Here is a 23,608-nt window from a genome sequence, read left to right as displayed (position 1 = left end):
TGTGTGCAGGAGGTGGAGGTTGACAGCAAAGAGTGAGAGAATTTTCTGGAATAGGAAGTATTTTTGAATATCTATTTTATTTATTTTATTTTGCTTTTTGGTACCAGGGTTGAAACTTGAAACCAGGGGTGCTTGGCCACTGAGCCACATCCCCAGCCCTTTTTTATTTTTTATTTCTGAGACAGGGTCTCCCTAGGTTGCTCAGAGCCTCACTTAATTGCTGAGGCTGGCCTCAAACTTACCATCCTCCTGCCTCAGGTTCTTGAGTCATCTTTTTAAAATTAAAAAAAAAAAATTTTTCTAGTTGTAGAGAGACAGCATGACTTCATTTTGTTTGTTCATTTTTATGTGGTGCTGAGGATCAAACCCAGGGCCTCACACGTGCCAGGCAAGCGCTCTACCACTGAGCTGCAGCCCCAGCCCTGTCTTTCTTAAGATCAAGGAAATGGCCAGTCAAGGTGGCACACGCCTGTAATCCCAGTGACCTTGGAGACTGAGGCAGAAGGATTACAAGTTTGAGGCCAGCCTTGGCAACTTAGTGAGACCGTCTCAAAAATAAAGAAATAGGTCTGGGGTTACAGCTCAGTTGGTAGAGTGCTCGTCTTGGAAGCACAGGGCCCTGGGTTCAATCCCCAGAACCGCAAAAAAGAAGTAAATAAATAAATTTAAAAAAAGAAATTAAAAAGGGCTGGGGATGTGGCTCAGTGGTTAAGTGCCCCTGGGTTCAATCCATGGTACCAATACATAAATAAGTAAATCATAAAATAAAACAAAGGGAATGTTCCATCATGATTACATAGGTATGTTCATTTCTGAAGACTCATTGACTTGTCCATATGAATGATTAGGGTTTTTTTTTGGGGGGGGGGTGTTGGGGATTGAACCCAGGGCCTTGTGCTTCCAAGGAAAGCTCTCTACCAACTGAGCTGCCTCCCCAGACGCATGATTAGGGTTTTAAAAGATTGACCACATGAAATTCTGGTAGGGATGTCAAGACCCGACGCTCCATCCTACATGACTGATGGGCTTCCATGAAGGTCTGGAAGGACACAGGCCTCTGCCCATGAAGCACGGCCTCTGCCCCCAGAAGCCCAAGCAGGAGAAGTGGCACCAAAAAAACAAAACAAAACAAAAAAAGGAGACAAATGGTTGGTTGATTGGTCGTAGCAGTTTAATTCACAACAGCCCCAAACTGGGAAGTGCTGGGTCTGTAAACAAGAGGACGGAGAATGGCACCTTGACATCTGGGTCATTCTCATGAATAAAAAGAAAGGCGACCAGCAATGGCCTGAGGCCTGAGCGAAACAAGCCTCACACGAGCAGGCCCAGCTCGATTTCATTTGCGGGACTTCAAGAGAGACGCCCACGGGGAAGCCATGAGGGAACCAATCAGAACTCCTGCCAGGTGGCAGCTGGGAAGGAGTGGGGCCTTCTGGGGGTGACGGCGATGCAATCACACAGGTGTCCGCTTTGTCCAAATTCTGGGAAAGGTGCAATGCAAGATTTAAGCATTTCATTGCATGTCCGCTCTTTGGAAAAGAGACCTGTGCACGCACACTGAACTCTAATGATCCGCAAGCTGAGTGTGCCGCCTACACAGCCGTGGGCAACTTGCTTTTTACAAATTTTACCTGTTTTTGGTACTAGGGGTTGAACCCAGGGGCACTTTATCACTGAGCTACATCCCCAGTCCTTTTGATTCATTGATTTTTATTTGGGGGCAGGGCCTTGTTAAGTTGCAGAGGGTCTCACTAAGTTGCTGAGTCTGGCCTCAAATTTGGAATTCTCCTGCCCTCCTGGGTCTGGGGTTATAGGTGTGTGCCACACGCTCTGTGGCAACTTACTTTTAAATTGGTCAACAAGTAAGATGGAGGACTAGCTTACGAGAGAGGCAAGTGTGTGCAAAGCAGATATAGTTGGCCCTCTGTATCTTCAGACTACGCATCTGTGGACTCGACCAACCACCATGTAAACGTTAAAAAAATCAGGGTCTATACTGCATGTGTACAGACTTTTTCTTGACATTACTCCCTAAATTATAGAGTGTAATAACTACTTATGTAGTATTTACAGTATTTTTAGTGCATTAGTTTTATAAGTAATCTAGAGGACCAAGGATGTAGTTCAGTGGTATAGCATTTGCCCAGCATGTGCAAGGGCCTGGGTTCAATTCTAATAACACACACACACACACACACACACACACACACACACAGAGCGATCTAGAGATGATTTAAAGCTGGAGGCACTGGACCTGGTGGCACACACTTCAGAGACTCGGGAGGCTGAGGCAGGAGAATCACAAGTTCGAGGCCAGCCTTAGTAACTTAGTGAGGCCCTAAGCGATTTAGGAGACCCTGTCTCAAAATTAAAAATAGAAAGGGCCGGGGAGGGCTCACTGGTAGAGCACCCCAGGGTTCCATGCTGGGTACTAGCAAATAAATAAATACATTGACCAAACTGGACGGATTGCATAGGTGATATGCAAATGTGTCATCTTCTATAAGGGGCCTGAGCATCCTCAGATTTTGGTGTCCTCAGGGAATCCTGGAAGCCAGCACCCTTGGATACAGGGGACACCTGTATGCAGAACTCTGACAAAGGTAGAATTATTTCAAATTTTCTGTACATTCGTATATTTTTACAATGAAATTGGGAGGGGCCCAAGAAGTCACTAAAACAAAAAAGAAAAAAAGCAAGTCTAAAAACGGAAAGCAAATAACAGGAATTGAAGCCAACAATGCAATTGTTTGAGGACACATCCGCACGAAGACTCACTTCAGTAATGCTGTAACAGCACTGCAGTAACTGTGGGCGAACTTGCATTTGATCCGCCGGATCTCCTGGCATCCCCAGACCATGCCCCTGTTGGATTCCATGGCTAAGGTTGCTTGCATCACGTCGGGTAATTGGCTGTGGCTAGGCTGGGGCAGGGGACACTTGACTGGGAGGGGCTGGGAGGGGTTGAAAGTGCGAATGAGCAGACGGACCAGTGAGTGCATGAGCTGCGAGCTCCGTCCATCACCACCCACCCCATTTGCCCTGAAATCGCCTGGATGTCACGCCCAGCCCCTGGGGTCTTTGCATAGACTTCCGGTCGCACATCTTGGGAGGGAGTTGGGACTGCCTTCTCCACTCGGGATTCTGAAGGGGACATCCCCGCCCCAACTCCGACACAGGGCTGGGGTTTCGGGAGCCGAATCTGAGCTGGAGAAGTCCAGTGTGAAGGAACCAGGGGCCCACGGGCGATGCTCTCTGCCTCCGACCATCCCAGACATGGCCACCAGAGGGCAGCACCAGGCAGCCGCGACTCCGCCTCGCTTCCTCCCGCTGGGCTTTGCTGGGTCTCCAGTCTGGCCTTGGTGCTGCGGGTTCCTTTTCCCACCTGCCATCCCCAGGCCTGGATGAAAGGATTGAGGTGGCATGAGAGAAGCCAAGACGCCGGCCTAAAGTCACACAGCACAGCTGTGACAAAGCCAAATTAGACCCAGCCTGTGGGCAACCAGGACACCCCGTTGCCCCCCCCCTCCCCCGTGGGGGAGGCTTACAGACCTGATCTGCAGTCTAAGAGGCTCAGGGTTCTTGAAGGACTTTTTTTCCCTCTCTCTTAAAAACAAAAAAACGAAACAGCTCCTCCAAACTAAGGCTTAGCCGGTTAGACCTTATTCTCCACTCCACTCCTCAAAAATCTGTCCTGGGATTTTCACTGCCTATTAGATAAAATCTAACCCTTCTGCAGGGAGGAGGTTACAGTATGGGCTGGCCACTCCAGCAGTGCGACCCCAGGCAGGCATCAACACCTCTCTGAGCCTCAGTTTCCTCCCCAGAAAATGGGTCTGATAATACCTTATGCCGAAGCGTCAGGGGAGTTCAGGGAGACTGCGAGGATGGGTCCTTCACTGTCTCCTCTCCCGTCAGCGCCAGCCTCTGAGTTCCTGCACCCGCTGTTCCTGTCACCTTGGAATGCTGTTCCCTCAAGTATCCCTCAGCTCATTGTCCCTGTGGAGCTTTAGCTCGCTCGCTTATGGAGGGCTGTCCTGGCCCCTTGTTGAGAAGAAATGGCCCCTCTGTCTTGTGCCTGGTTCGAGTTTTTACTTTTTTTTTTTTGCAGTTCGGGACTTGAACCCAGGGCCTCCTCACGCATGCTAGGCACACACGACCCACAACCCCAGCCCTGGAACGACGGCGTCAGTCCCCTTGTGGAATTCCCTGCACACGTTAGTTTAGTTTTCGATCATTGTTGTTCCTAAGGTGTCCTCTCTGGGACACCTTGGTTTTGTTAGCAGTCATCTCCCAGGTACTTGGCACCTGGCACAAAGTAGGTGCTCACTCAAAATGCTAAGTGAATGGTACATCAAAGGGCTTCGTGCCTGGCATACACAGGCTTGCAGTCAGCTAGCAATAATACCAAAGCCACAAGGACGAGAGCTAAGCAGGGTCACAAAGGCCAGGGCAGGAGCATCTCGTTTTGACCGCTGGGGCTCGTGGGAGGCCCGCCTGGTCACTTTCCCGCGGTATGACTCTGGGCACCTACTCCCCCTCTCTGGCCTGTGCTCTCTGTGCGCGCAAGGAAGACTCTGCAGCTGTGGCTGCTTAAGGGGAAAGGAGATGGGATACTTTTTTCCTTCCTGCTCATCCTCTCTTCCCAGAAGGGCCCGGCTTGGGATGATAAGGCAAAAGGAATCCGGAGGAATGAGCTGTAACCGGAGCTGTTGCGCAATGCGTGGGGCGCAGGCTGGAGAGGAGTGGGCGGGGCCTGCGCCCCGAGCCTCCCCGCCCTGCTGCTCCTGCGCAGGAGGGGGAGGGGACCCCGGAGCGGGGGCGGAGGTCCCCACGCTTGGTTCGGGGAGGGCAGAGCGTCTCCTGGGCTGGGGAGCCGGGAGGAGCGGTGCGGGCCGAGGGATCCGCTCAGGCCAGGCCAGACCCGGGACGGAGCCACGCTTCCTGGGGAGGGGGCCTTACCCTAGATGGCCGGTGAGGTTTGTCCTTTGGGCCCAGGTTCAGTCCTGGTACGGCCAGTTACGGCCTTTGCTTATGCGGTCTGGAGTAAGTCCCGTCCCCATCTGGAGGCTGGGGCAGTACTGCGCCTGAGGTCTCGGGGGTAAAGATCCGCCAACCCGAGCCGGAGCCCCTGCGAGGTGCGCCCACCTCCTAGGTGCCTCGGAACTCGGGAGCTATGGGTGCTCCTAGAGCCGCGCCAAGATCTACGCAAGAAGCGTTCCAAAAAGCAAATAAGAACACTTGCTTGGGTTTCCGCGGGCCTTGGGCTCCTTACTGAGGTGGGTCCCCCACTTTACAGATGCAGAAACTGAGGAGCAGAGAGAAAAGATGCCCTGGTGAAGGTTCGCGGGGACAGAGTCCGGATCCCCCACCTGCCCTGTCCCCGGAGCCTATGCTCCTGGCTCAGCACAGCCTCCCTCAGCATGCGACCCTCCGCACCCCACCAAATGCTTCCCGGGAGATGTCAAGTGGCTTCTCAAAACGATCAAAGAATCAGAAAGAAACAGGAAATGCTGGAAAATGTGCCACTGGGCACAACCCCAGTCGTCCCCCCTCCCTTGGAAAAAGTGGTCAGACTTGGCCACCTAGAAGCAGCGTTTGGCGGGAGGCGCCCGTCCCTGTCCCACGGGGCTAATTCCCATCATCTCCCACCCACTGTGGGTGTGGTCTCTTCAGCTGTTTTCTGCCCAGGTTTTCATCCAATCAGCCTCGAGATCCAAGGTCGCCTTTGGCAATGGACCCTTCACTCTCAGAATGGAATCCATAGAAACACACGACCTCAGGCACACATTTAAAAAATTCAATACAGCTGGGCCCGGGCTGTGCCTTTAATCCCAAACACTCGGGAGGCTGAGGCAGGAGGATAGAGGCAGGAGGATCGCAAGCGCCAGGCCAACCTGGGCAACTTCATGAGCCCTTGTCTTGCAATAATACGGGCTGGGGGTGTAGCTCCATGGTTGAGCACCCCTGGGTTCAATCCCCAGTCGTGCAAACAACAACACGAAAAACAAACAAAAATCAGTACGATGCCCCGGTTGTAACACAGGCATAAATGGAAGAGCGATTCACAGCGATATCCAAACTTTTACACAGGACGTGTGCATTGTGCATTGTGTCGCCCCTAGGTGCCACTCCACTCCTAGGCGCCCCGGCTCCCAGGAAGGACGCACCTTGGCACAAAGACCTGCAGTGAGTGGCTCATGGCCGCCCTAAGGAGGCACAGCAGAACCTCGTGAGCACAGTGGAATTCCACGCAGCAGGACAAAGGGACAAATGTCCATGCCCGCGGCACCAGGCGCCAGTCACAAAATGATTGTGCTGAGAGAAGACACACCGGCACACACGGAAGGAGTCGGTCAGAGGAAACCAAGAACTGCAAACGAATCTGCACGGGCAGAGCGAGGGCAGGGGAGGGAGGAGGCCGAGGAAGGGGCAGCCAAGGGGCACAGGGAGCTTCTGAGGGCGCTGTCCTGCAGCCCTGCGTCGGCAGGACTGTGCACGCACATCAGAGTGTGTTGGATTGTCCACTTTGAAGACGTGCGTTTGACTGCAGGTCACGTTGACCTCCATAGGGCTGCTACTGATACAGGAGGGTTTTAAGAGAGGGACTCTGTGACACCATCACGTCACCATGCCTTTGTGGACAGGGCCATCTCGCCAGCCAGCACTCTGTTCTCCTGGAAGATACCAGGGCCTTGCTCTCCAAGTCACAAGCACCCCCACACCTGGTGGTGGAGACAGCCCCCCAGGACTTCCCGCCTTCCCCAAACACACCCTGGAGGCGGCGGTGCCCCTGACGAGTGGGAAAAGCCCGAGTGGACATGTCTTATTTCTGGATGTCCAGTGCCCAACACAGAGCCTGGCACGGAGGGATTCCCAACCTGGGTGTGGAATTCCGAGGGCTTCAAGGGAGCTGAGAAGGGCTTTGCGGGGGGATGGCAGAAACAGAATCCAAGGCTGCCGAACTCCTACTGGGTGTCAGGTACCAGGCAAGGGCCACCCGCTGTTACTTCATGACTGCCTTCTGTAACCATCTTACAGATGAGGAAACCAAGGTTCAGAAAGGCCAACTGACCAGGAAGAGCTGTTCACCCAGGACAGATGACCCGGCCTCAGTTTCTTTATCTATACGATGGGACAAGGACATAGTCCCTTTGAAGCATGCTGTGGAAGGACAGGCAGACATTCCTACCCTGCTGCTGTGCTGGAGTCGGAATGGTCTCGATGGAGTCTTGATGGAGCCTGAAGGAGAGCAGGGATCAGCATCTTCTTTGGGGTGGTTCCCCAGATTCTTGACTAGACATGTCAAGAGTCAGGGTTATAGTAAGGAGAATGAGGTAGGCGCTGAGAGGACCCTGTTAGCACTTAGCTGCATTTAAAAAGCTAGTATGTACTAGGTGCAATGGCGCACACCTGCAATCTCAGGAGGCTGAGGCAGGAGGATTGCAAGTTTGAGTCCAGCCTCAGCAATCAAGCAAGGTCCTAAACAACTTAATGAGACCCTGCCTCAAAGTAAAAACTAAAAAGGGTTGGGGGTGTAGTTCTGTGAAGAACCCCTGAGTTCAATCCCTAGTACCAAAAATTAAAAAAGCAAAATAAAAAAGTGTGTCAAGATGTATCATTATGGGCTGATGAATGTTCATAAAGTAACCACCTCAGGGCGTCCCTGCCCCCAGATTAAAGGACAGAACCTTACCAGAAACTGGAATCCCACCAGTCACTGCCCACCCCTGCCCAGGGGTCCCTTGTCTGATTGACTGCTTTTTGGATTACAGTTCATGGGAAGTGTACAATTCAGTGGTTTTCAGTGTACTCACTGAGCTGTGCCTCTACGGCCATCGTAGCTTTTAGAACACCCGTCTTGCCTTGAAAAGAAACCCTGTGCCGCTAGCTCCCAGCCCTGTTCCCCACGCCCACCCTGGCTTTCTCTTTTGCACTGTGCGATGGAACCCAGGACCCTGCGTGCTAGGCAAGCGTCACTACTGATCCCGGGATCCAGGCCTCCCGATCCACTTTCTGTCGTCATGGGATTGCTTATTCTGGATATTTATACCAAAGAGATCATAGGTGTGTCTTTTCCTGTCCGCCGTGGTTCCTTCATGTTTTCAAGGTTCACTCATGTTGAATCTTGTGTGTGTGTGTGTGGTCCTGGGGATTGAACCCAGGGGCAGGGGTACTTTGCAACTGAGCTCCATCCCCAAACCTTTTCATAATTTTGAGACAGACCTCATTCCTTTTTATGACCAAATAATTCTCCATGGCATAGCTGTACAACCATTGGTTTAATCCATGCATCACTCCATGGGCATTCGGATTCATCCTGGGCCTGGCCTCTGAGCTCCAGCCCCAGCCCTGTGTTAGCCCTTAGCTCTTGGCAGTGATGTTGCTATGAAGATCGGGGTACAGGTCTGCTTTTGTGTGGACCTGCACTTTCACATCTCTTGGGCATATGCCGGTCGGTGGTTCTAGGTCTCACGGCCTGCGGGTCCTCGGACTTCCACTGTGGCTTCACTTCCATTTCCCGTTCCCACCGGCAGCAGGAGGGCGCCTCTCCTGACAGCTGGTTTTGTTACTAGGCCTTTCTACCACTGGGCCTCAGCATGGTGCTGGGTCTGGGGTTACAGGGTGGCATCTCCAGCCGGAACTGCAGTGCTACCCCCATCCTGGGCCTGTCGCTTAGGCAAGCTACAGGATACCTCTTCTCCCTCCTGCCCCTGGGTTGCGTTCAGGGGCTGTGACCACAAGCAGGTCACCCTCCTCTAAGTGCCTCAGGTTCTTCCCTTGCAAAATGATATCAACACCATTTGCCTCCAGAGACGGAGGACTCAAGGACGCAGCGGAATTAAAAACAAAACAAAACAAAACAACGACAACAAAACAAAGAGAAGAAGCAAGAACAAATCGAGCTGCTCCCCCCGTCGTTTTTCAGATTTTGCTTATTTTTCTCACTTTCCTCCCTTCTGCGTTTCGCTTGTTTGTTTCCCTTTTGTCTTTCTGCTGAAACCGAGGCGCAGGCTTATCTGGACCTGGAGCCAAGGGCAGGTGGGTGGGGGCCGGACCCGCGCGCCTGGTGACCGGAGGGACCTGTGCGGGTGCAGAAAGCCGATTCTCCACTTTCCGGGGTCAGTTTTCGCCCGCGGGTGCAGCGCAGGCGGGCGGGGGATGGCGGGTCCCCTTCTCCGCGCGCCAGCCCCAGCGTCCCGGTCCCGGAGCTCCGGCGCCCACACAAAGGTCCAGCGCCGCGGGCCTGGCCCCGGCCCATTGGCGGGAGCCCCCGGGGGCGGGGCCTCTGCGCCCCGCCCCGACCACGCCCCCTCCCCGCGCGGCTCTCGCAGTCGGAGCCAAGCAGCTGGCGGAGCGGAGCGCGTAGGCAGGTACGCCGCTTTTCCGGGACCTCTCGGAGGGGCTGGGAGGCTCGGCGCCCGCGGCCCCGGGAGCCGCAGGGATGGGGCCTCGGCCTCCCCTGCTGGCGCTGCCCCTCCAGCCCCTCGTGCGGGGCCCTCTGCCCCCGGCTCTGGGCCCCGGGCCAGGTTCCTCCCAGCCCTTACGAGGTGCCCGGCCGCCGCGGCCTGATTGGGGAGCGCGGTTGGCTACTCACCCCCGAGGAAGGGGTGGGTGTGGCAGCAGCTGGAGGGCGCTGAGGCGAACGTCGGCAGCACTTCCCGCCTGGCCACCTGTTTTCTGCGCGCTGGGAACGCGCTCCCCGGCCCTCCCACCGCTTGCGCCCGTGGGCAGGAGCATGAATGGGGTGACTCGTGGTGCTGGGGGCGAGGGCGGGGGGCGCCGGGCGCGGGAGGCGGAGCCAGCTCCCCACCGGGCCTGGCCGCAGCAGCTGTGGGCCCGCGGGTGGGACGGCGGCCAGGCCCGGCGGGAGCCGCCCTGGCGCCGCGCGATTGGCGGCATCTGGGGGCCGACCGGCCGCGGCGCGCGCGCTTGTTTTTGCGCCGGATGGAGGGGAGATAAACTTCATCCGCGAGTACAGGCCCCGTCCCCAGCCGCGGCGCTGGCCACCCAGGTCTGCAGGTCGGAAATGCAACATTCGTTTTCACATTTAAAAAAGGAAAGCTCTGGGCCCACAGCTTTGTGGGGGGTTGGAGTGGATGCGTGTCCCGGGGAGAAGTGAAGAACAGCCCGCTCCTGGCAGGGCCTCGGGTGTTAGAGGTGGAGGTGTCTCATTGCACAGCAGGAGGCCTCTCGAAGCCTGGTCTGCGGACTGGGGATGTAACTTTCCCTAGCAGAAGGGGGTGTGTGCAAATAAACGTCAGATACCCCCGCATCCCCGCTGTTTTGATATTTCCCAAGTCTCTTTGATGCCCCATCTAGCCCTTCTAATCTGATGGCCAAGCCGAAGCCAGAGGGTAGTGGTAAAAGCAATAGCTTCAAATTCAACCCTCCTGCTTAGAATTGTACTCTGGTGTCCCCATTGTCATCTACCAAAAGCCACAAACTTTTCAAGAAGGCTTCCTGTGATTTTTCCCCCTCTACCTTCTCCTCCTTCTGTCTCCTGTCCTCCCTCGATCTGGGCCTTTGCCCCTCTGGAGCCCTCTGCCTGGACTCTGCACCCATTAAATAAATGATCTTTTAAGTCCCAGCTCAGCAGGATCATCTCTGGACCATCCACTCCTGGGACAGCCAGAATGCCGGTGGGTCCTCCATACAGACCGGTTGTGTCCCCTGCCAGTGGCACTGGCCTGGTAGTCCCTCAGGGGAGTAGGTGCTTGGGATCAGATAAGCTGAGTCAGGCCTTGGGGTCCTGGAGTGGGGGTGAGGGTGAGTTCCTGGGAGGGGAACAGCCTCTTTGTCCTCCTGAGTGGCAGAGTCAGGGCATTTGGTTTGTGTCCCATGCCCAGGGGCGGGGATAGGAGGGAAGGCTCATTAGCTCAGCCAGTGCCTGGCAGCTGCGCTTGCCAGCGCAGCTGATGTTGACTGAGTGCAGTCGTAGCGGGCACGGTCCACAAGCCTGCACCCTGACTCTGCTCCGTTCCGATTGACGGTGAGGAAGCTGAGGCAGGGTCACTTGCCAGAGGTTGCTTAGGTGCGGAAGAGCAGGTCAAGGAAAGGATCAAACAGCAAGGACTAGATGGGGACAGAGTTGCAGGGCACAGATCTGTGCATGAGGACTTGGCTGGCCCTGGAGGGCTCCTGGGTTGACGGCTTGTCAGGCTGTGGGTGACCATCTGTCCCCTGGATGGGCTGGTTGAGGCTGTCAGGGTGCTCATGGGGGGTCAGGAGGCTGGCAGTGTTGGAGGGGCTGCCTTGGGGTCCTGGGATGCTTGTCTGTGGGCCTCTGGCCTTTTTGCAGTGCTGGTGGGGGTCCCAGGGGCTGGTGTGCTGTTCCCAGCTGGCTCAGCAGGGCTGAGGCACAGGCTGCTGCATCGGCTCCACAGCCCAGGACCTGCCCCGCCCCCCTGCTGTACCCTGTTCCCGCCCCTCTCCCCCCTCACCAGACCCCTCTTCTCCCCAGAACAATGGCGCAGAGTGTGACTGAGCCCTGCTGCTGGGTCAACCTCTGGCTCATTCTTGGCCTCACTCCAGGGACCCCTCTGTCCCAGCTCAGCTGACACCCTACCCCCACCCTGCCCACGTGCACTTGGCCAGTTCTGCCAGGCCCTAGCTCAGCAGGGCTAGCTGGGACCCGGCTCCAGTCAAGAAGATCACCCTAGGGACCAGCAGCCACTTCCTCCCTAGGAATCCCTTAAAAATGCAGATGGGGGTGGGGGCCTCTATGCTGCACCTCAGAAAGAAAATTCAAGCAGAATCTCAGACGTTGTGCTCACCTGAGAATCAGAATCTGCATGTGAACTGGGTCCTCAGAGATGGCAGGCTCTGACTTAGACCTCTGCCTAGGTTCCTCATCTGTGAAACAGGCCTGGGTGGCGGTGGCCCTTGTGAGGGTTAATCTAGGTAATGTACGTAGGTGCTCAGCGGAGCCACACGGGCGGGTCACAGCATGGCCCTGGTCTTCTGCCTCCACAGCCGCTCTGCAGCCTGCCCTGCCCCCTGCCCTGCCCCTTCCCCAGTGTGGCTTTGTATCCACCCCACTTGCCAGCAGCCCTGTCCCTACCATGGGCTGGGAGGTGGCCCAGCCACAAACCCATGGAAGATTCAGGATGGCCCCATTTTGCAGAGCCGGCCTGGAGCGGTCTGGCTTTGCCCAGGAGCGGGCATCTGACTGGAGCCCAGCTTGGTCCTCACTCTTCCATCTGCCTCCAGGGAACGGTCTGAGGCAGCAGGAAGGGCGCCTGGTGAACTGGACGCCTGGTCGCCTTGGCATGGCTGGTCGCTCCTCCGGCTCCCTCCTGGGGTGAGCACCTGGCTACTTGGCTCAAGAGACCCAAGCTGCCGGTGGCTGGTGGCCTTGCGGGCCGAGGGGCAGGAGTAGGAGCAGGAGCCTTGGGGGGTTAGCAGGGGCTCTGCGTGATGGGGTCCTCAGGCTCCAGGTGGGGGTTAGGCAGGCTACCACCCAGTGCCAGGACCCGGCTCACTTCCCAGAACCTTCCAAGAGGAGCTGCAGGGCCTGTGGAAAATTCCCAGGCTATTTTAGGCCCAGGCCCCCTCTGCCTCCAGTTCTCAGGGTAAAAGCTTGCTGACAAACCCCTCCCTGGGGACAGTCAGGGTGGGGATGGCTTCCTGCCCACCAGTCTGTGGGCCCCCTCGACCCTCGTCAGAACTGGGGGGCAGGCAGCGGCACATGGCCAGCTGCTCACCTCGCCCACTGTGCACCTGGGGGCAGGCAGCAGGCCTCTGTCCTGGGTGGTTTCTTGCTCACAGTGGTGGCTCAGTGGTCCTTGCTGGCAAGGAAGAGGTTGTGGTATCCAGGGTCCTCTGTGCCCTGCAGAGCCACTGCTGGAGGCCAGAAGCCACTCCTGGCTGCACGCATGTGTGTGTTTGGACACAGCCTGTGTGCACACCGACCCCACACACACGAGCACACACCCCTGCCTACTCGTGCAGACGTGCACACACACGCACACCGTGTGAACACAGTCCAGCAGTCACCTATGCCGTGGCTCTGACGTTTGGTCTGAGTCTGGCCCAGGCCAGAGGCCCACCCCACCCTGGTCCTGAGCCTACTAGGCTCACCCCCTGCCTCTGTGGGGAGTCGAGGGGGAATGGCTGGTCGGCCAGCCTCCTCCTGGGTGTTCCAAGGCCACCCTTGGCCTTGCAATGCGGGGGCAGCTGGCAGCAGGGAGCCGCACCACGCTGGTGGGTGGGGCCAGGCCGCTGCAGCCGTGTGTGGGGGCTGCGGCTGACTGCTGCACAGCCCCTGTACAGATGGACTCTGACCCGGCTGTCCCCCGGGGAGGCCGTTCACTTGCTCCCCTGCCAGGCCTCTTCTGGCTGTCCCAGTGCCCCCCCAGCCCAGGTGGCTCCTGAGAGGTGGCTGGTGGAGCTTAGGGCCCCTGGTCCCCCTGCCAGCCCTGGCACTCCTGGTGTTGGGGGACTTAGCACATGCCAAGGGCCCCAAGAGGCCAGTAGTGCTGGGGGAGCACCTTGGTCATTCCCGGGGCCTGTGCTGGCTGCACCCTTGGGACGTGCAGGGACCCCGTGGTCCCTGTGTCACTCCCCCTGAAGAGCATGCGTTTCCAGTGGCATCTTGGGGACGGGGTGCACTTGGCTCCAACTGCCCATTCTTTTCCTTTCTGTGGTGCTGGGGATTGAACCCAGGCTGTTCTGTCCCCGGGCGTGGGCTCCTTTGGGAAGTGAGGTGGCTGAGGTGGAGAAAAGGGCTCCCTGGTTTGGGGCCTGTTTTATGGCTCCAGAGAAGAGTGGGAGTGGGCACGTGTGGCAGAGAGGGTGACCAGTGAGCTCCCTGCGGGCCGGCCCTTCCCACCTCCCTCCCGCATCCCACCCCACAGCCGTGCTGCTGGCCTCCGCACACAGGGTTCTCACCGGGGCCTTTCCTCCTCCTCCACGGGCTGAGTGGCTCTCGTGGTTCCAGGCCTGCTTGCCCCTCGGCCCATTGCATTCTGTCCTCTCCGCCTGTGGACAGCCTTTCAGCAATGAGTGACAGCCTTGTTGATGTGTTTATTTACCTGTTTATTCTCAGGCTCCAGGTTCAGCCCTGCGTTTCCATGTCCTGAACGAGGCCTGGCATGGGACCTCTATTTGTTGAGTGACTTTTGATGGCAATTACAGGAGCAGTCGTAGTTACTGCTTCCTTGTCCTGGGAAGATTTGTCCCAACGTTTAGCACATACTGTTCCATTCCAACTTCATGAAGATGGTGTGAATTCAGGACTATTACAATTTGCATTTACCAGATGCAGAAGCCGAGGTCCAGAGAGATTAGGTAACTTGCTCAAGATCACACAGCTGGCAGGTGATATAGTTTGAGGTTAGATGTGCCTTGACTGTAAGAGAAAAGGAGGGCGCCTCCAGGTCATTGTGGTCCCACTTGCTGACCCGGAGGCCTGGGTGGGGCCCTCCCTTCCTGTTGGCTCCTGACCCCTCCCATCCGTCCCCTTTCCCTCCCCCTCCCCTCCCTGGCCTACCCTCCTTCCAGAACTCCAGTCATGGGAACATTCTAGGACTCTATGACCTGTACTGCTGGGTCACGCTGGAGCCCTGACCTCCAGCCCAGCAGCGGGGCCCTTTCCGAGGTGGGGGCTCCCTGGACGCGTGGTCCTGCTTGGCTGCGGCTGCAGCGGAGAAGGGTCAGGAGGTAGCTATGTCCCTCCCTGACGAAGGGCCCCCTCCTCTCCCAGCCAGACAGGACTGAGCCCTGACAGGGGAGTGTGGGCTCTGTCCTCTGGGCGAGGGGCCCCCCTTTCCCCAGAGGACTGCGGCCTGGGTCTTGGGTGGCCTGGGACACAGGCGGTGGGAGCCATAGAGCTATTACAGACGGGGTGAACTGGGTCTGGGGTCGGAGCTGCCCCTTCCTGCCAGAAGTAGCTGAAAACTGGGATTTCCAGGCAGACTCCCGGAAGTTAAAAAGATGGTTCATGTTTTAAATATGATACCCACCCAGGGCTGCTTCAGTCCACCGGGCCGACGGGCTTGAGGGGACTTTTGAGTTCAGGCCTGTCTGAGCTCACCTGGCAGCGCCTCCCTCTGCCCCCTCTGCCCGTCACCCACCGGAGCAGGTGCTGAGTGACACCCACTGCTGCCCCTTCTCTGGTGTGAGAACGACTTACCCAGGGGCCTCTGACACGGGGGCTGCTGCTTTTGTCCATGACCCACTCCAAGGCTGGTTCACATCCCAGGTTTTGGGCACAGAGCCAGGTCCTGCTTGCCACAAAGTCGCTAGAAGCCAGGCTGTGGCTGTGGAGCCCTGCGCCTCCTGCGGGGTCTGGCCGATTACTGATTCCTCGGGAGTCGGGGGAGCTGGGTTGCCTAGCAGGGTGCCTGGGGTGGGTGCTGTGTGCTCTGAGCCCCTGGGTCTGCCCAAGGACCTGGCGGACATGCTGCTTGGAACTCTGCCAGCTCCAGGGGTCTCTGGCCTGGCCCACGGGGCCTCCCTCTTCTGGATGCCGGCCGGTGGTGGCCCCTTGGGGCTGCGTGCTGGGGTCTGAGCTCTCTGTTCTGCGGGCGGTGTGTGCCTTCCCCGGTGCCAGGAGCAGGTCAGCAGGAGTGGCCCCACTGGCTGAGGGCTCCTCCTCCCTTGCGCTCATAGCGCTTGCCAAATGTCCCAGTAGGCCAGGGTCTGTGCTGGCGGCGGGAGACAGAGGGGACTGTCCTGTCCTTCTCATAGGGGTGATTTTGGGGAGCCAGGAGAGGGAGGCCTGCGAGCAGGCACTTGACCCAGTGGGTGGGACGCTTTTGGACAAGGTGTGAGTCTCAGGATGGCCTCCCCTCAGACCTGGAGAGGGGATGTGCCAGGCCCACCTCCAGGGTTTGACCCTGAGCGCTGCCTGTCTCTCCAGGTCAGCCATGTCATCTGAGCCTCCCCCGCCGTCGCAGCCCCCCACGCATCAGGCTTCGATTGGGCTGCTGGACACCCCTCGGGCCCGAGATCGCTCACCATCTCCTCTGAGAGGCAACGTGGTCCCGAGCCCGCTGCCCACCCGCCGGACAAGGACCTTCTCAGCGTGAGTCTTGGGCTGGCCAGGGTCATTTCCTGAGATGGGGCTCTTGCCCAAGGCCAGAGGTCCACTGCCCAGCCACCACTGGGCCTCCAGAACCCCTGGGGAGTCTTAGGGATGGCGTAGGGGCTGGCGTCGAGGAACTGGGAAGGTGCTTTCGAAGCTCTGAGGACACTGCCCCGTCCACCAGAATGGCCATGAGCCAGGTGGTGTTGGATGGGAACTCCTGGGGGTCACAGTCACTGGGCTCAGCTGCAATGGGGACAGCGTCATGGTGGCCATAGGGCTGCAGAGGACCCACGCAGTGCCTGGCAGTGCAGACGTCAGGCCTGAGTGCAGCCTGTTGCTGTGATGAGCGCACAGCCTGAGTGACTGTGTGGGTGACTTTGGCTGGAACTCCTGGGCACGGCTGTGGGCAGGGCTGGGAGGAGCTGGGTGTGTCCCTGGAGAGCCGGGGCCTGTCTGGGGGCGTGGGGCTGAGGGCTCTCTTACACCTTCTTCCTCTCCGCCAGGACGGTGCGGGCTTCTCAGGGCCCCGTCTACAAAGGAGTCTGCAAGTGCTTCTGCCGGTCCAAGGGCCACGGCTTCATCACCCCCGCTGATGGTGGCCCCGACATCTTCCTGCACATCTCCGAGTGAGTCAGCAGCAGGTCTGGGCAGCCCTGGGCTGGGCGAGGTGGGGCGCTGGGTATGAGGACATGTGGCCAGGCCTGTGTGGCTGGCTGGCTGTGACCAGTGCTCCGACTGGCTGTGTGTGTCTGTCGGGTGGGGCCATGAGGCGGACGGAAGGCAGCGTATTGGGGCGTGTGGGGACAGCCAGCATGCTCCAGAGACTGGGTGCGCCTGTGAGCGCTGTCCTGGCTTTTGTGAACATCTCCCCCACCACGATGCCCCGGTGCGGCCGGGCGTGTGGGGTCCAGAGCTGCTGGGCACGTCTGAGTGACCGTGTGTCTGGTCGGTTGGGGCATCCCTGGGAGCCAGCTTCCTGCCGCCTTCAGGGGAAGTGGCCTGGTGAGCCTGGGGGCTCCAGGAAGGAAGTTAGGGGCTGGGCCCTTTCTCCTGCCATTGCTCATTGACGTCCTTCCTTCCTGAGTGTCTGGAAGCCCTGGGAGCCCAGGTCGGCCCACCCATCCTCAGGGCTGGGAGTTCCTGCAGCCTGTGCCTCCCCCTGCCCCTCTGGCCTCCTGGGCAGCCTTTGGATATGGGACTCTTAATGGCACTGCGTGCATCCTGAGCGCTTCCCAACCCCACATATTTTTTTTTTTTCACAGTGCTGGGGATGGAGCCGAGGGGAGGGAACAGAACTGCCCACAGCCCGCCAGCCCTTCATTTTGGGTGGGCAGTGCAGGCCGGGTCCCACTGCACGCAGCAGACCCTGAAAGCATGGAAACCTGCTTCTAGAACAAGGCTCCTGCTGGGTGCTGTGGCAGGCACCTGGAACCCCTCTGACTCAGGAGGCTGAGGCAGGAGGATCTCTAAGCAATTTAGAGAGACCCTGTCTCAAAACAAGAACTAAAAGGGACTGGGATGTGGCTCAGTGGCTAAATGCCCCTGGGCTCAATCCTCAGTACCAAACCCAAACCCAAACCCAACCAGTTAGGCCCTTCTTGTTGTATGGGAGCGTGGCCCTCGGGTCCCCAGTGTGCCTGCAGCCCAGATAGGAGGAGGCTGAAGCATTGCACTTTGTGTGTGTGTGTGTGTGTGTGTGTGTGTGTGTGTGTGTGTGTGTGTGTGTGTGAGAGAGAGAGAGAGAGAGAGAGAGAGAGAGAGAGAGAGAGAGAGAGAGAGAGAGAGAGAGAGAATGTGCACGTGGATGTGCAGATGCGTTTACATGCTGCCTCTTTCCAGAAGGAATTTCCAGTGGTTTACAAAAAAGTCAGGAAGACATGGGGTTGGGGGTGGGACAAGCAGGAACAATGGAGAGGCCCTGATGTCTGGTTTTACTGTGAGGTCTGGGCTGCAGGTTTATTCCTGAGCTTCCTGGTGGCCACATCAAGCAGGGAAAGCACTTAGATTCTCTAATCAAAGCAAACCAGTTCTGGGGGAGCTGGCTGGCCCTTTCCTCCTGGGGAGGGTCTCCTTCAGTAGCACCAGCATACCAGCCTTATTGGGAGGCAGGGACTCATGTCCCAGAGAAAGGAGGGGAACCTCCTGGGGATGGCCACAAGGGAGAGAAGCCCTCCTGGGACCAGTGTGAAGCATAGCAGGGACTTTGGGGAAGGCCCTCTGAGCATCTGGGGAATCCCAGGGCAGAGACACAGCTGGGTTCCTGGAACCAGGACGGTGTACCCAGGGGCCCAGAAAGCTTCCCTCAGGCCACCTCTCTGTCCAGTTCTTGCACAATGACCTCATTTCTCTGTGGCTCAGACTGGCCATCTCTGCTGTCCAGCTGTGGGCCGAGTCCCCCACATTAATGTCACAGTCTGCCAGGCTCCTGCAACCCCAGCATCACAGTCCCAGGGAAGGAGCTGATTGGCTAGACCCTGAGGCTGGGCACAGGGTTCTTTCTGGTCCCTCTGGTAGAAGGGCAGTCCCTTGGAAAGAGGGGCCCTGGGACAGCAGGGTGCTGGGGTCCTGGGGTGGAGTCTGCTGGGCTCCATGGTGCGGCCCTGACTGCTGCCTTCTGCCTCCGCAGCGTGGAAGGGGAGTACGTTCCCGTGGAAGGCGACGAGGTTACCTATAAGATGTGCTCCATCCCGCCCAAGAACGAGAAGCTGCAGGCTGTGGAGGTGGTCATCACCCACCTGGCACCGGGCACCAAGCACGAGACCTGGTCTGGGCACGTTGTCAGCTCCTAGGGGCCCAGAAGCACGCCTTCTCCTCAGCTTGTGGGAGACCATGGGGAGGAGTCAGGGCCACACCGGAGATGACGTTCTACCGCACGTGTTGGGGCTTCAAGGGGGACACAATCCCTCTCGAGTGTCTCTGGAGGAAGGGGTGTGGGGGCACACACGGGTGCTCCTGGCCACCAGCAGCCTCCTCCCATCAGCGAGCTCTCACCATCTGGAAAGCATTAAAGGCATTTGAAAAAGACAGGCACCCTGCTGGTGGCTGAGCCAGAGTCCCACCTGACGTGGGTGCGGGTCCGAGGGCCCTGTTCCCCAGCTGCCCAGAGCTGCAGGCGCAGCCCACAGAGCCCTTTCCCCACCTTGAGCTGGAGGCTGGCAATCCCTGGATTGGGCAGGGGGCGCAGCTCCGTGGCAGAGTGCTCGGCTGGAGTGCACCAGCCTGGCCGCCCCCGCCCCCGGGGTCCCTGGATCCGTGGCCCACGATCGGGCGACAGGCCACTTCCCCAGGGTGGCTTCCACCTAGTGCCCGTCACATCCTCTGGGGAGCGGGGCAGGCAGTCTTCTAATTCTTGGTTTGATTGGTTCTAGGGAAGCTGCTTCGGGGCTGGGGACTCAGGTTGGAGGGACTTTTGCCTTCTGGTCCTTTGCAGAGGGACAGGCAGCACTGCTGCCAGTCTGGAGAAGACCGTCTGGGGAGCTTGGGGCCGGCTTGGCCGCGGTGCTTGGTCTGAACTCTGCCTGCTTTGAGAAGTCTGGTCTTTTCACCTGTCTAGGGGACAGTCACCATAGCAGCCATTTCCCAACCTGTCATTACGGTGGGGGTTGGAGGTGGTGACGGGGTGGAAGGTGCTTGTGGAGAGGGGAGGGTCTTTATTTAAAAATGCAACTTTCCCTGGGCTGGCAGGGTGGCCACACTGCAATCCCAGTGACTCAGGAGGCCGAGGCAGGAGGATTGAAAGATCGAGCCAAACCCGGGCAACTTAGCGAGGCCCTGTCTCAAATAAAAAATGAAAGGGCTGGGGATGTGGCTCAGGTGTAGAGCATCGTGGGTTCCATCCCCAGTATGAGAGGAAGCCCCCCAAAACAACGCTCCCCAGATCCATCCAGAAAAGAGTAGGGAGCTTGCTTCCTGATGGCCTGGGAGTCAGACTTTAAGGTGAAACACACATAGTTAAGAAATGCTGGGGCTGTCTGCCAGCTGGGCTCGCCTGTTGCTGCTCACCCGGCACCTTGGGTAGGGCTTTCCAGCAAACGCATCTGAGGATTTTCTTTGCCGTGCTTTGGTTTAGCTTTAGTTGTGATTTGAAAATAGAAGTAGCTGGGTAATACGTTTGGAAATACACAGCCTGTGTGTGGTTGGGTATTTTCTTATCAGCACTGGGAGCGAGTCCTTGAGCTGGCTGAGGGGCCCAGGACCGTGCTGCAGAAGGTGGGGAGGATGGTTCTGTGCGGGAAGCAAACAGGACCTCATCAGGGGTCTTAAATCTTGACTCTAGGCATGTGAAATCTTGACTCTTCCAGCCTAAGAATGCTTCCTTTGAGAGGGGATGGGAGGCTAGAACTATTTTGCTGGTGACCAGTGGAGTTGTTTTGAAACAGGCAGATAAGCCCAGCCCAGTGCAGTGATGTGTGCACCCGAGATCCCAGCCACTCTGGAGGCTGAGGCAGGAGGATCAGCAAGTTCGAGGCCAGTCTGGGCACCTTAGCAAGACCCTGTCTCAAAATATAAAATAAAGAAGCTGGACTTGTAGCCCAGTGGTAGTGTGCCCCTGGGTTCAGTCCCTAGTACCACAGATAAGGTGTGTGCTGGGAAGTATAGATGGTGCCACCCTGGTAAGGTGACCTTATTCTTTGTTGCTTGCTGTGCCCCTTGGAGGGTCCTCTGCTCCTGCCTGTCCTCTCTGGGTCAGAGGTGGTTTTTTCCCTCCAAGTCTTGGGCTGTTCTCTTGGTGGCTCTCCTGGGGCTTGTCTGTGTGCACACACCAGCCACTTGCCCCCTGTCAAGGGACTCTGGCTTTGCCCTCAGCTTGGTGGCCAGCTGGGACTTGGTGTGGTCCCACATGCTGGCGCTGCAGCGGGCTCTGCCCACAGTGAGCCTGGGAGTCGCATTCTGCTGTCTGTGGACTTTGGATTCTCTCGCTTGGCAGGATCCTTTGTAAACGGCGCTTCCTGCGTGACCACATTTGTCAGTTGACGAGTATTCTAGAATTGCAGGATACTAGAGCTGGAAGCGACCCCTCTGCACTCAGACCCAGGGTTTCAGTCAGCAGATGGGGAGGACCCAGCTGGGAATGGAATGCAGAGTTCCCAAGGACAGGTCCTGCCTCCCCGCACTCTCAGGGAGGCCTGTGGGTGTGGCTGTGCGCTCAGGGGCTGGTGCAGGGAGGTCCTGCAGGCGCGCAGGTCAGGGCCTTCCCTGCTAGGCCAGAACCCTCCACTGCAGTCTCTGTGGAAATGGAGCTGCCCGTTTCTCTGCTGCTCATTCTCCAGTGCAGGAGAGCCGTGCTGTAGATGTGGCCCGAGTCACAAGGCCGCAGCTTGGCTGGCCACGATGAAGACTGGTGGCGTTTTGGGTGTTGTGTGAGCGTGAGGGAGCCCTCATTCCCACTGTCCCGTGTGGTAAGAGACCGGTCTCAGGGTCCCTCCTGTGGACATCTGATGGGGGCTTGAGGTTCTCCAGATGCCAAATTGGGGGCTGGAAACATGAGGCCGGGCTCCGGAGAGAGTACTAGAATAGATGCTTCTACGCCATGGTGGGCGTGTTCTGACCCTTGTGGGGAGGACCAGCAGGTCACTCGTGGGGCAGTGGGGGAGGACAGTCAGGTCCAGAGGGCACAGGGGTGGCCATCCCAGGTCAGGGGCTGGGGCTGCCTGGGGAGGGACTTGGTGCCTCGCTGGGCAGGTTTTGCTGTGCTCAGTGTTTCCCGAGGGAGGTGGATAACGATTTGGATGCAGATGGGTATTTCTGTGAATAACAATGACTTTCAGTTGTATTGGGAAAACTCACACTAGCGCGTCCACCCGAGTGTTCAGAAGGCGGCTGAAGTAGGCCTTACTCGGAAGGATGAGGAGCTGCCGCTTTCCCAGTGAGTGCTCTCTGCAGTGGCCTGGGCAGGGAGGCCTGGGGAGGCTGCAGTTGGGTCGCCCGGGAGATGGAGGTGGCCAGAGTTAGCGCTTGGCTGGGTGCTGTGGAGGCAGAGGAGCCTGGGCCCAGCCGCTCCCTGGACGAGATGGGGAGGAAGAGGAAGCGGTCAGCAGAGGAAGTGATTCAGGGCTACACAGGCCTGGGCTGCGCCTGGATCATGTTGCCATCTGCCCGACTCGCTCCTCCCTGGCCTTCCAGCAGCTGGAGGGACCTTCCAGAGTGTCACGCAGGTCCTGGGCACCAGGCTACACAGTGCCTGCCGCCCTCCAGTGATGATGCAGGCCTTTCCACTGAGGCTGCTTAGACTGGGCGACCTTGAGCCTGGACAGCGGTGACTTTAGCCTTCTGAACAGGCCCAGGCTGGCTTGGGCGCACTCTTGCTCAACACGTACTGTATTTAAAATGTCTTGGAATCATGTCCTCATCCTGCCAACTCCCCAAGGCCAAGGGAATGACTGCGTGGCCCCTGGGCTGCTGGGAGGTGTCCCGAGTTGACAACTCGGCTCACACAGGGTTCAGCCTGCTTTCCTGCCATCAGCTCCTGTAGACCACCTCGCGGCAGGACTATCTTAGTTGACAGATGACAGCAGGCCAAGGAACGTGCTCAGAGTTGCAGCTGGTCTGCAGAACAGGCCTGGTGCCCGGGTGGCCTGTGCTCACCTGACCCTCTGAGAGCTTGCTCTACCACAGCTGCTGGCTCAGGGAGGACTGGGTTTCTGTGGGACAGAGGCCACAGAATGAAGGGGAAGGCCGTGAGCCAGCCTGAGGCCCATTTCAGCTGGGAGGGCAGTGGAGGCAACTGACAGTGTGGGGGGTTGGGGCAGGGAGGGTCTGAGGCGGCCACTGGGAGAACCAGGAGGAACGGTGGCCCCTCTACCTGGATCCCACCTGAGACCCAGAAAAGCAGTGGCAGTCATCTGGCATGGATGGTGCTGGGGACAGAGGAGGGCTTCTGGTGCCACAGGATGGAAGAGAGGCTCTCGAAGCTAAAGGTGGGCCTCCTCCCAGAACGTGGGGCGCAGCTGCTAACCTTCACTTCACCACCCACTGACAACCAGGAGGGAGTCATCAGGAGGAACAGGAGACAAGTCGCTTTAGTGTGCTACACTTCATTTTGAAAGGTCATTACAGTACCATATGCAAAATCCAGTAAGGGCAGATGACGGGATGGCTGGTCCTGAAGTTGCCGAGAATGCACCCACGTGGGGCCATGGGCAGGCCTGCAGCTGCTGCTGGCTCACTGCCCCTCCCCAGGCCAGGCAGCGGGCTCCCCTAGTGCTGAGCCCTGGGGTCGGGGGGGACGGCCGAGGTGGGTGCCGAGCCCAGGGTTTTCAGAGGCTGAACCGTTCTGGGAAAGCTCGGTGCTCCGGAGGCGGGGGGGGGGGGGGGGTCCCTTCAGTCCCAGGAGGCCGAGGCAAGAGGAGGGCAGCAGCGCTTCCACCCTCAAGTGAAGGCACAGGGAGGAGCGGACACTGCAGGCGTGGCTCGTTCCTGTACAGACGCCCAAGGAGCCAGGCCCCCTCAGGAGAGGGTCCTCTTGGTCAAGTCTGAGGCCAGCCCCAGTGAGCTGCCTGGGCCTGCTCAGGCCTGAGGGCGGCTGGGCTGTTCAGTGTAGTGAATGCAGAGCCGCCTGAGCGCTGGGCCAGCCCA

At 58.1% G+C, this 23,608-nt stretch overlaps 1 protein-coding gene across 2 annotated transcripts; it reads left to right on the top strand.

Moving 5' to 3' along the window:
* The first annotated feature begins 9,276 nt into the window (after window positions 1–9,276).
* On the top strand, window positions 9,277–19,057 carry CARHSP1 (calcium regulated heat stable protein 1). 2 transcript variants are annotated; one of them, XM_079120476.1, is made up of 4 exons: window positions 9,277–9,374; window positions 15,866–16,030; window positions 16,537–16,659; window positions 18,660–19,057. In XM_079120476.1, the coding sequence occupies exons 2-4, from the start codon at window positions 15,873–15,875 to the stop codon at window positions 18,820–18,822; spliced, it is 444 nt and encodes a 147-aa protein (XP_078976602.1). In that variant the 5' UTR covers window positions 9,277–9,374; window positions 15,866–15,872; the 3' UTR covers window positions 18,823–19,057. The 2 variants fall into 2 exon arrangements, with proteins under 2 accessions (XP_078976602.1, XP_078976603.1); XM_079120477.1 differs by lacking the exon at window positions 9,277–9,374 and adding an exon at window positions 9,999–10,023.
* Window positions 19,058–23,608: the final 4,551 nt, after the last annotated feature.

Source organism: Sciurus vulgaris (assembly GCF_902686455.1).
Source record: "Sciurus vulgaris genome assembly, chromosome: 18".
NCBI lineage: Eukaryota > Metazoa > Chordata > Mammalia > Rodentia > Sciuridae > Sciurus > Sciurus vulgaris.
The sequence above is the reverse complement of the archived record's forward strand: the minus strand, read 5'-3'. Positions and strand labels throughout refer to the sequence as shown.

Coding starts and splice junctions, on each gene's coding strand:
- CARHSP1 (XM_079120476.1), top strand. CDS start 15,873: ATGTCATCTGAGCCTCCCCCGCCGTCGCAGCCCCCCACGCATCAGGCT. Junction 16,031..16,536: donor CGGACAAGGACCTTCTCAGC/GTGAGTCTTGGG, acceptor CCTCTCCGCCAG/GACGGTGCGGGCTTCTCAGG. Junction 16,660..18,659: donor ATCTTCCTGCACATCTCCGA/GTGAGTCAGCAG, acceptor CTGCCTCCGCAG/CGTGGAAGGGGAGTACGTTC.